A 12,291-nucleotide genomic window follows, 5' to 3' on the forward strand; every position below is an offset into this window, starting at 1 on the left:
GACAGCTCTCTCCAGCCGACAAACAGCAGCTACACTGCGTGCCTTTTAGCGGCACGGCTGTAGCAGCACAGTTGTGTCGTTAAAAGCCTTGTAGTGTAGCCATAGCCCATGTTAATCTTTAGACCACTTTTGAGTTGGAGATATACATGGTGAAAGAGAGAGGCTGTTAAATGCAGGCAAGTTTTTAACTACATTAATTCTAAATTTTTCTGCTATACTTTTGAAAAGTGTTGGAGCTTGTGCCTCTAGACAAAGCTATGATTGACACGTAGGGGATTTGTAGGTAGAGGAAGGTGGGATTTTAATGTCTCATTAAGTTCTCAAAGACCCCATGCCATAGATTTTACTGATCCATATAGACAATATAATTTATGCTGAATGCCTCAAAAATAGTGTGTGTTATACAATATGGGAGGTACTCCTAATAAAGTAGAAGTTCAGCATGTCTATCAGAAGGAAGCAACAGAACTATTATAAATTTGCTGTTGGCAATTATGGCTCAACTTGACAACAGAATCCTCCTGACGCTTTCTGGGTGAAGTCTTGGCCCCATTGAAGTCAGTGGCAAAACTCCCATTGACTTCAGTAGGGTCAGGATTTCACGCTCTGTTGTGCCTCAGCACAATATGAATGTTTTTTCCCATATTAAAAAGTGGCTTTTATAAATCTACCATAGTGGCAGTAACATAGATATTTCCAGGCAATTAATCCCGTTTTGTTTTGTTTACAAAATGCACCATACATGCTGAGTGATGTAGTCTTTGCAATGTTCTGCCAACTGAGAGTTCTGGTTGGCTTAAGGGTCACTGTTAAAAGCCTGTTTCTTTACACAGTATTTTATTTCTTAGTTAATGCTTTGGATTTACTATTATCTGCTACCTTACTTAAACTTACTGTAAAACTGATTGTGGTAATCCTTAATAAATTAAGTTTTGTGGTTTAAAACTCAGTAGTGAGATATACCATGTGTGGATTTCACAACAGGCCTAAATCGAAAGCTTTTTTTGTATAAAGGCTCAAAATACTAGCTAGGACCTCCATCCTATAGCTGTGGTTGCTATTTTTCTGGTGCAAGGGTATCCTATTGACTGCCTAAAGCATTCCTTATATGTTCCTCATTTCCTCCTTTGGTGACTGTATTCTTGAAAGCATTTTGTCATATTCTGCCACCATGGAGGTATAAGAAGTATCATTTTTCCTGACATGTCATTCATCTTACCTTTTCCTTCCAATAAATATTTTCATCTTACATTCTCAAACATTTTAATGTTCCTGTCTGCTATGAGTGTCATCTTATGGCAATACAGGGACCTGCTTCTGTCCAAAGAGGGGGAGTTTTGACATTGACATCACTGGGAATCTGTCCATTAGATTTCTTCAGTCTTTTGTAAGTAATTGATACTGCTTTGTTGGTATATAGAGTTATGATTTACACACAAATCTTTCCTGGGTTTTTTTTTTGGTTTTTTTTTAGTGCTTTGCTGTGCGCTCTTTGGGCTGGGTAGAAATGGCAGAAGAAGATCTTGCTCCTGGAAAAAGCAGTGTTGCTGTGAACAATTGCATCAGACAACTGTCTTACTGTAAAAATGATATCAGAGACACAGTTGGCATATGGGGAGAGGTAAGAGTATGGTGTGAACTTTCTTTACATTACCCTTTTTCCCCCTTTGAATGCACTCCACCCACTCAATAAGATACCTTTAAAAATACAGACAAGCATGTTAGTTTTCCACCCAGTTTTAAATGTTGTTGAACAAAAATTAAATGCCCTAATTTTCTATGTATTCTTTAATGGGAAAAAAGTAAAGAAGCAGAGTGAGACTAAGACTGCTGTATCAGCAGCTGGTGCTGGCAAAAAGGAGAAAAAAAATCTGAGAGTGAACCTGATTTTTGTTTCTGGGTGGTTAGGAGAGCAGGTCTCACAAAGGCCATGATCAAATTGTTCTGTCTCCCTTCATATATTAGATATGCTGCCTGACATGTCCAATAATAAAATAATTAAATGACTAAAAATATACTGTACAATTGTTAATAAAACATTTGCTGTAAACTGAAGATAAGGGTCAAATACAGGGGTAATGTGTAAGGTGGTAGAAGTTACTCTAATATTCCTTTATATTCTCACTGTCATAAGCTCACATCCAAAGTCATTGAAATCAGTGGAAATCCTTGTATTGACTAAAGAGGGCTTTGTTTTAGTGCCTATTTCATTCTCACATCCTTTACCAGTGAGAAAGGAAGTGTAAGGAGCTTCAAGATGGTGCGTTTTTTGCGTCTAGAACCTAGAGGCTATGGGTGATCTACTTTAACATGCTTTCTTAAACCCTCTGCCAAGTTGTTTTTCTTGTTATGCTGCTCTATTAGTCCCTTAGCATATGAGTTACGACAGCTTAGATTTCCTATGCTCCTTGATCCAAATGCAGAAGTGATGTGTAATTTTCATTCTGTTTACATATTGGGTATAAGTCTAAGGGAAGCAGTGTGGCCTAGTGCATAGAGCACTGGCCTGGGGCTCAGGAGACCTAGTTCTGCCACTGACCTTTTGGTGATCTTGGGAAAGTCACTTCACCGCTCTGTGCCTCAGTTTCCCCATCTGTAAAATGCAGATAATGATACTGACCTTCTTTGCAAACTGTGTAAATCCAGACGGAGCCTAACTGGTGTAAATGTACTCTCTAGACTTACTCTTTTAGATGCATCTCTGAGTCTGGCCTACTGGGAGTGAGTTTTTAAAAACAAGAAAATTACCCATCCAAAAAAAGTGTTTGGTTAATGGAGAGTGCAAACAGAAATTATGATTTTAGACTTTTTATGTTTCTTTGCCTACCGGTGTTTGCTTATTAAGAAACAAGACAAACAGGGCTTGTCATTTCTGGGCTGATTAAAGGTTGAGAGCAGCGTGGAAGTGGAGTTGTCCAGAAGCATGCATGTGCGTGTGTTTGACTGTACCATTTTGGCAGGGGAGAAAAATGTTTGATTTCTGAAAGGAACTCTCCTTTTGTCTTCCATACACTAACTATAACAGGGGTTCTCAAACTAGAGGTCAGAGCCCCTCAGGGGTCCCGAAGTTATTACATGGGGGGTCGTGAGCTGTCAGCCTTCACTCCAAACCCCACTTTGCCTACAGCATTTATAATGGTGTTAAATATATAAAAAGGTGTTTTTAATTTATAAGCGGGTGGGGTCACACTCAGAGGCTAGCTATATGAAAGCGGTCATCAGTACAAAACTTTGAGAACCACTGGACTATGAGAAGTCCCGTGTCCTGTAATTGCATCAGTATGGGACCTGATGTGACAAAGTATTTGCTAGGGGAATAGAGCACTATTCTATCAGGCCAGAATGCTCCATGATGGCACCATTAAAATGGAAGGAGGGGAACCTGTCTTTGTGAAAGTCTGCAATAAAACCTTTAATTCTTCTTCGAGGGCTTGCTCATGTCGATTCCATTCTAGGTGTGCGCGCACCCACGTGTGTGGTAGTCAGACATTTTTGCCTTCGTGCTATCCGTAGGGTCGGCTGTGATGCCCCCTGGAGTGCCGCGCTCATGCATCAGTATAACAGGCGCCGCCGGCCCTATGCCCCCTCAGTCCCTTCTTACTGCCTGTAGTGGTTAGTCAGAGTGCCTTTCCTTGCATAGCAAGGAAGACTCCTTCTGAACCTGCATCGCCTCAACAAGTCTGTCAGGAAATTGAAGTTTCGCATGGTCTCCCTAGCCTCCATCATCCCCTCCCTGGGTCCGAGAGACTGGTATGCCGCCCTTGACTTCAAGGGCGCTTATTTCCTAATTCCAAGATCACAGACGTTTCCTCCATTTCATAGTGGGCAGACACATTTTCAATTCATGGCACTGCCCTTTGGCCTCTCATGGGCCCCAAGGGTGTTCATAAAATGTATGGAGCCAGTGGCTGCTTACCTGAGTTATCGAGGGGTCCAGGTCTTCCTGTATCTCAACAACTGACTCAACAAGGGCAGGTCTTGGGAACAAGTGCAGAGGAGCCGCAATCTGGTGCGTTCCACCTGCCGCAACCTGGGCCTGTTAATAAACGAGAAAAATCCACCTTGAGGCCGGTCCAGTGAATAGAGTTCATTGGGGCAGTTCTGGACTCCACGCGAGCCAGAGCCTTCTTTCTGGTAGCACATTTTCAGGCCATGTCAGATCCGTTCTCCCACGTAAAGAACCACCACTCACCACGGCTCGCACCTGCTTGTGGTGGTTTGGTCATATGGCCGCATGTACATACGTGGTCAGTCATGCCAGGCTCCATCTCCAGCTGCTGCAAGTATGGCTGGCATCGGTCTACATCCTCATCAGGCACGACCTAGACCGGATAGTCAGGGTGCCGGATCACATCCGGCCGTCCCTGGATTGCTGGTTGGACCCTGTGTCAGTGCTGGAGGGAGTTCCCTTCACAACCCCTTCCCTGTCGCTGACCCTGGTCTCTAATGCTTTGGACCTGGGCTGGGGAGCCCATCTGGGCGAGCTGAACACCCAGGGATGCTGGTTGCAGGATGATCTAGCCCTCCATATCAACATCAGGGAGCTCAGTGCGGTTTGCTTGGCCTGCCAGGCTTTCCTGCTCCACGGGAAGGGCCAGGTGGTGCAGGTTCTGACAGACAATCCTGCTGCGATGTATTGCATCAACAGGCAGAGCGGAGCCAGGTTGTTGGCCCTTTGCCAAGAAACTCTCCACCTTTGGGACTTCTGTGTGCAGCATGCCGTCCATCTGGTAGCTGCTCACCTGCCGGGGCCAGGAATGTGGTAGCAGATCACCTCAGATCATCAGGACCTTCTGATCTCGTCACGAGTGGTCGCTCCATCCAGAGGCAGTCAGTGTAATCTTCCAGAAGTGGGGGACTCCCCAGATGGACCTGTTCACGTCCAGGCAGAACAGGAAATGCCGCTTATTTTGTTTGATCCAAGGGATGGACAGGGGTTCCCTATCAGATGCATTTCTCCTCCCATGCTCTGGGGCTCTGATGCATGTCTTCCTGCCAATGCCATTGGTTCAGAGTCCTAGTGAAGATCAAACAGGACAAGGCGAAGGTATTCTGATAGCCCTCACATGGCCTCACCAGCACTGGTTCAGCACGCTGCTGGACCATTTGGTAGCCGCCCCACTGCAGCTACCTCGTAGGCCAGATCTGCTGTCCCAGAACCACAGCTGCACCCAAACCTGTGGTGCTGCACTTGACAGCCTGGCTACTACATGGTTGAATGTGGACGAACGGAAATGCTCGGCCCGGGTTCAGCAGGTCTTGTTGTGTGTCAGAAAACCCTCCACCAGAGCGACTTACCTGGCCAAATGGAAAAGGTTCACATGCTGGGCCTTGGATCGACATGTCCGAGCTGAACAGGCCCTGCTGCACGAGATCCTGGATTATCTGCTGCACCTCAAACTCCAAGATTTGTCCCGATCATCAGCCAAGGTCCACCTGGCCCCTATCTCAGCTTTCCACCCTCCGTTCCAAGGCAGGTCAATATTTGCTCAAGACATGACAGGCTGGTTTTTGAAAGGTCTGGAGCGTCTCTACCCACATGTCCAGGATCCCGTCCCTGCCTGGGACCTGAATCTCATGCTGGCTTCCTGCTCTCTCCTGCTTTTCTCCTGGAAGGTTCCATTCCTGGTTGCGATAAGGTCGGCCCACAGGGTGTCCGAGATCAGGGCGCTTACTTCGGAGCCTCCCTATACAGTCTTCTACAATGATAAGGTCCAGCTGCAACCGCACCTGGCATTTCTGCCTAAGATAGTTTCCCAGTTTCATACGGGACAGGACATATACTTACCCATCTTCTTTCCATAGCCTCATACATCAGATGATGAATGCAGGCTGCACACCCTGAACATCAGATGGGCGCTGGTGTTCTACATAGATGGAACAAAGCCATTCCATAAGTCAATGCAGTTGTTCATTGCAGTGGGAGACAGAATGAAAGATTGCCCAGTGCCTACTCGAAAGATTTCGTCCTGGATCGTGGCCTGCATCTGCTATTGCTATAAGCTGGCAAAAGTGCCTCCGCCAGCAATCGTCACAGCACACTCGACCAGGATGCAAGCATCATCAGTGGCCTTCCTGGTGTAGGCACCAATCCAAGAGATTTGTAGGGCCGCTACCTGGTCATCTGTCTGCACGTTCACATCTCATTATGCACTTACCCAGCAATTTGAGATGATGCTGGCTTTGGCAGAGCAGTGTTGCAATCTGCACAACCATAAACTCTGAGCCCACCTCCATGGATACTGCTTGTGAGTCACCTAGAATGGAATTGACATGAGCAAGTACTTGAAGAAAAGAAACGACTACCTACCTTTTCATAACTTGTTCTTTGAGATGTGTTGCTCATGTCCATTCCATTACCCGCCCTCCTGCCCCTCTGTTGGAGTTGCCAGCAAGAAGGAACTGAGAGGGCGTAGGACCAGTGGCATCTAATATACCAATGCATGAATGCAGCAGGGGTGCCACAGCCAATCCTACAGATGCTGCTAAGGCAAAAATCTCCAACAGCCGCACATGTGGACACACGCACACCTGGAATGGAATGGACATGAGCAACACATCTCGAAGAACAACAGTTACGAAAGATAGGTAACCATTTTTTCATCCCAAGCCACTGTCATGGCCTTAAGGCCTGTGTTCTCTCCCGGGGTTATGACCAGAGTGAAGCACAGAGATTTCAAAGTGGAGTTTGGGAGTATGGAGGTATTTAGAACACAAAAATTAAAATTAACGTGGCTTAATCTATAGTTTTGGAAAGATTATTGATTTATTTGTTTTAAGTTATTTTGAATGTTAAAAATCTTTTCAAATTGAAAACTTTAATGTGTTTAAAATATGTGTGTATGGGACCCACAGCTAAACATCTCTTCACAGCTCCAAACGTCTCTTCAGCCAGTTGGGACCATAATTCACCAACCAAGTCTCAAGTAGCCATTGACATGATACAGTCAGTAACTGAATAACTTTAGTGTGTATCAGGATGACAAGTTGTTAAGTGTCTTATGATAGGCTGTGCTTTGTAAAAGACTCTTATCTTATTATCATAAAAAATCTTTTCAGGAGGAGAGTGTTAAAGGAAATTGGGTCACAAATTACTGAGTTAGTACCATATTCTTCTCACCTTATTCACATGAGTAGTCCCACAGAGTCAATCTAAACAGACAAGCGAAACACAGAGGAGTAAACAGATTCCCACTTACTTTAGAAGAAATTCTTGTAACAACCCTTCTTGGTTGGCAGAGCACTGACAGGTTATATGGAAAAAGCATGTTTAAAGGAGGGAGCTAAATGAAGAGAGAGGGATGTCAACAAATTGGAGGGAAATCAGAAGGAATACAAAGTACATACAGCAAAATATTAAGATGAAAGAGTTGACTAAAGATTAAATTTTTAGGATTAAGTAAAGATTAAAAGGACTAGTTTGACTGAAATATTATTAAATGGGATTGAGGATTGGGACCATCTGTATGTATTTCACCCCAAAGAGGAGATAAATTGTTCCAGGTAGACAAGATGACATAATATCTCTTTCTCATTTCTAATTTCCACAATTCTGTGAAATCAAAGGCATGAAAGAAAACCACATAATCTGTTTTGCTGCTTTACCACATACTACATTGTCATTTTTGCCACATACTGTGAAGATTTACCTTACAACTATATTGCTGCAGCAATGTGTCTCACTAAAAATAGCTTCCACCAACAGTCTTCTAGGATCAAACTCTTCTTTAATTTTACAGTAAAATCTCAATGAACTAATTCGGGATTGACGAGTTTATAAAATCAAAATCTTCATAAAATTGAACATCTCAAAATTACAGTAGGTATGGTGCATAAATTGCAGTATGCTATGCTACATCGCTGCTTTCTTGTCCTTCATACTACTACAAAGAGATTTCCAATGCATTGAAGGTATCCAAATGTGAAGGGATGTCAGCTTGTTCTTCATCAGCATCACTTTACTTATGTGACACTGCCCCACACACTCTATGGGGACCACATAACTGGTCATTCTCAAGATTGGTGTTCTTGAAATAGAGGTTCTGCTGTATTTTATTTCCCTGGGTTGTTTTGTTTGTCAAAAGCCTTTCCCCCGTGTCCCCTTTCCCTGCCCCCCCCATCCCTGTAGCAGGTTTTTTTAGTCTCTTCAGAATTATTTGACAGTCAGTGAGGTCCCATAGAATGTGGCCAGGTTTATCCTGTCTCTTTGCATTTAGATTCCCAGAGTGCCTAAATAATTTCTGATTGCCTGCTGCTACACCATCTCCATCACTATAATAGCCTTTGTATAATAAGGCAACAAAAACTGTGCAAAATATATTGCAGTTGGCCTGAGCCGAGCCATCCCTTGTGTATGCTAGAATAATTTCTTTTGATTTATGTTCAGTATGTCCTATATTTGCCCATTCTCCAACCCTATTCAAATCTTTAGAATGTAGTTTTATTGCCCTAATTCCAGCATTATGATCAGCAGATTTTACTTTCTTGCAACAATTTCTTCCAGGTCATTGCCACATAAATAAATGTGTAAATAGAAAATTGGTCTAAATATACAGCAGTGTTCTCTTTCGTGAGCTGTTTTCAGTATCTTTGGTCTCTTAACGAATTCTTTAATCCTTTTTCTTTTTCATAGTTCTTGTATTTTTATTCAGTAACCTTAGAAATCTGAGTGACTCTTCTTGCTCTGCTTTTGTACCTTATTCCTTCCTTACTTTTTTACTCTTCTACTCTTTTATTTCCTTTGTGCAGTAAGCTACTTCATTAGTATTAATTCCCCACTAACCATTTGTTTATTGTAACTGCATCTTCTTTTCCTCCCCCGAGATACCTTTTTGTGTGTATTTCCTTCCTTACGTTTCCTTCAGACCTCTGTCTCCTCTCTATGGCAAGACATTGCCTCCCCTTTTTTTCCTCCAGATGATGTTCATTCCCTCCATGTGTAAATCCATTATGTTACATAAGGAGCTCCATTGTACAAGCAAATAAAGTAAACAGTCCCTTCTAAGCCGAAAGAAATGCATGACAGTCAGGGGCACAGAATTAGACATATCATTAAAACTTGAGCAGTGGCAATTTGGAAAAGGGCTGCCATATCATTGACATGTACAAAAATAAGAGAGTAATTTCTAAATCCTCTGTCAGTGTGTGATCAAATTCTTTCCACTCTGAAAGGCATGTGGGGATATACATTAATGGATGGTGTCTCAACAGTGGGGAAACAAATAAATTCTTCTTACCCCACACAGTCCATCCCTTTTAGATCAATATTTTGTCTTACAGTAACTCCAGTATCATTTCCATGGGGTCCTGCAATTCTCCTTGGATTACTGTTTGAGAAGATATACCAAATCAGACGCGAGAAACTGATTTCTGAGCCTTCTTTGGCTGCAACGTTTACTTCTCTCTGGGAAGCTTAAAAGATAGAACAACCTGATATTAGGGCAGAGGTAGCTAGGTTAGAGAGAATACTAATAATAGAAATAAATATCATTCCTAAATTGTCATAAAAGGGAAAAGTATCATAAAAATTGGTTCCTTTTCTTAGAATATTCAACCAAGAAAAATGCAAATACAGGACGAAAGACAGGATGAAATCCTGGCTTCATTGAAGTCAATGGCAAAACTCCCTTTGACTTCAGTGGGGTAGGGTTCAGTCTCAATGCTGCTTCTTCCGATAGCAGATCCTAAACCCTTTGGTACGCAGAATGCCATCCTTTCCAATAGCCCTTTTAAGTGTGAAGTGGAAGCTGAGAAAAAGAAAGCACAGCCCATCATATTATTTGATATAAACAATATGTTTCTCCTCCTTAAAAGGTTACTGGTTTTGGTGTTTGTTACTAAGGTTTTAATATTAAGAAATTTCTTGTATTTTGTTACGTTTAATTTTTTTTCAGGGAAACGAATAACCAAAGAACTTGTGTATTGAATATCTGAATGTCATGTGACCTTAAGATTGTTGTTAATTATATCGAGCCAATAAAACTGATTACACTTTACAAATTGAAAGCAATTATTTTCTCCAGTTTGGCTTATAAAAAAAATCAGTAAAGTTTATCTTGGACCTTTTAAAACCAGAAGTCAGCTTGTTTTCAAATGCACTCAGAATATATTGAAACTTTGGGTCAGTCAAATGACTCAATGATATTTAACAATGCAAATAAAGAAAACAGAAAACATCTTGAGTTTTGAGCTGATTCACTTTGCATGAAGAACAGATTTTGTAACTTGTTTTGTTTTGAATTATAGGGAAAAGACATGTACCTTATACTGGAGAATGACATGCTAAATTTGGTTGACCCCATGGATCACACCAGTCTTCATTCTCAGCCCATTGTGAGCATCAGAGTCTGGGGAGTGGGTCGTGACAATGGACGGTGAGTTTACAATCTCCTAAGACTTTGTTGCTTTATGCTGTTGAAATCTACTAATGTAGGGTGTATATATGCTTACCAAGTGAAGTATCACTAATAACCATTTTATTGTGTGATTATGTTCCAATAACTATGGCAGGATTTATATTCATTATATTTGTTACGTAAGTTACTTAAAAAAACAACACACACCTTTCTTTTTCATAACTCGTTATAGCACATTTTGCAAAATGATATTTGGATAAGATATTCAAAGGGCCTCAACTTGGCCTATAAAGTTGTTTATGCAACTTTTATGTTCACAAAGAATAAACATATTTCTGCTTGCAAATCAGGTAGTTAAGTACCAAATTACCTGAATTAGATGTGGAAATACTTGTTTGCATGTCCAAATCAAGGGATAATTTTTCAAATGTAGTCCTTAGCGTATTTATCTTGCGAGGTATACATTTCACCAGTATATAGTAAAGAAAGTATTTACATAGTTCCATTTCCACTTCCTCATACATTACAGTTGATCAAAGTAGGAAGTGAACTTGGTTTCCCCCGCTGATGTTTTTAAAGACTTTGATTCAGGAATGTACTTAAACATGTGCTTAGTTCCCATTGAAGTCAAGTTAAGCATGTGCTCAAGTGCTTTCCTGACATGGGATAGACTTAAACATGTACTTAGTGCCTCACTGAACCAGGGACTTAGCTATCTTTTGCTTCATACTTTCCTTTTGATGTGGTATTGTTGCAGGAATATAACTATTAAAATGGCTTGTATTCTCTCTCTCAAAAGGAATGGCAGAAATTGTATCTGTAGTAAGTTATAACAGGGGTATCAGAATGGTTGTGCCTGGTAGCTCAGTGAACCCTTGAGCTCTTTTTTGGCTGGCTATTGTATTGTTGCACCTGTCAGATGTAAAGCAAGCTGTTTGACCTGTACATTTCTAATACACATATCAGCATGTTGGCTTTCAGGGTTGGTAAAATGTCTGTTAAGTCTTTCTTGGCAAAAGAAAAGTCCTGAATTAGAAAGGTTTTCACGTGAATTAATACTTTCAAAAGGTGCTAGATTGATAACACTGAAAACTGAAGCCTTCTGATTAATAAGGTGGCAGCAATGAAAACCAAGGCTTATCTGCCTTATCAATATGCTTCAAGCTTGGCCTGAAGGGATCACTTTAAGGAAATGACTAAGTAGGTCAGTCTCCACCATCCACGGCCTCTCTTTTAGAACCCTTGCCCAGGCCACCTGTAGCACACAGGCTTTTATGTTGCAGAAACTCAATCACTGAAACCCCTTGCTCATTTCACATAAAGCTGCCAAATAGCCAGTTGGATGGTTTTGACTTTTGGTCAGCTCGGACCTGGTCCATATTTGAACCAGTGACCTTGAAGTGAATGTTTCTGTGACTGAATATCATTCCCCTGAGCCATTCGTTCCTCTGAATGATGGGTATTTTTCTTGCATTTTTAGTTTCTTCGGTTCAGATTTTTGAGAGATTTACAAGGACAAATCCAACTGGAAATGCTGGGAAGCAAAGAGGTTTTAATTTCTCATGAATAAAACATTAAAGTGCTTCCTTTGCTTGAGAAAATGAACCCATTTCACATTTCCCTTCAAGTCAGATTTTCTAGAAGCTTTCTTTGGTTAGAAAATGGAGCATCTTTGGGGACCTTTTGATATGGTACAGTTGAACAGTAAAAGTGCATTATAACAAATGTCTGATGGACAAAGAAAGGCTTTTACTGTATACCCAAATGATTTATTTACAGAATTTGAGAAGACAGTTTGCTTTTCTGTTACCTCTTTGTTTTCAAATATTTCAGATTCTCTGGATGATAAAATTATATTGTTGTGATATTTGTTCACAAATTGTTAAACTCCAATACACCATACTATACTCACTAGTCCTAGATTTAACAGGTTACA

The 12,291-nt window shown here is 41.4% G+C and overlaps 1 protein-coding gene across 1 annotated transcript in view; it reads left to right on the plus strand.

The window, feature by feature from the left end:
* The window catches only part of APBB2 (amyloid beta precursor protein binding family B member 2), a 343,888-nt gene that overhangs the window by 261,084 nt on the left and 70,513 nt on the right, over positions 1-12,291 (plus strand). Inside the window, 2 exon segments of the mRNA XM_038400116.2 lie at positions 1,475-1,621; positions 10,246-10,373. Of these exon segments, the coding sequence (XP_038256044.1) occupies positions 1,475-1,621; positions 10,246-10,373 (275 nt within the window).

The sequence above is a fragment of the Dermochelys coriacea genome, chromosome 4 (genome assembly GCF_009764565.3).
Source record: "Dermochelys coriacea isolate rDerCor1 chromosome 4, rDerCor1.pri.v4, whole genome shotgun sequence".
Taxonomy (NCBI): Eukaryota; Metazoa; Chordata; order Testudines; family Dermochelyidae; genus Dermochelys; species Dermochelys coriacea.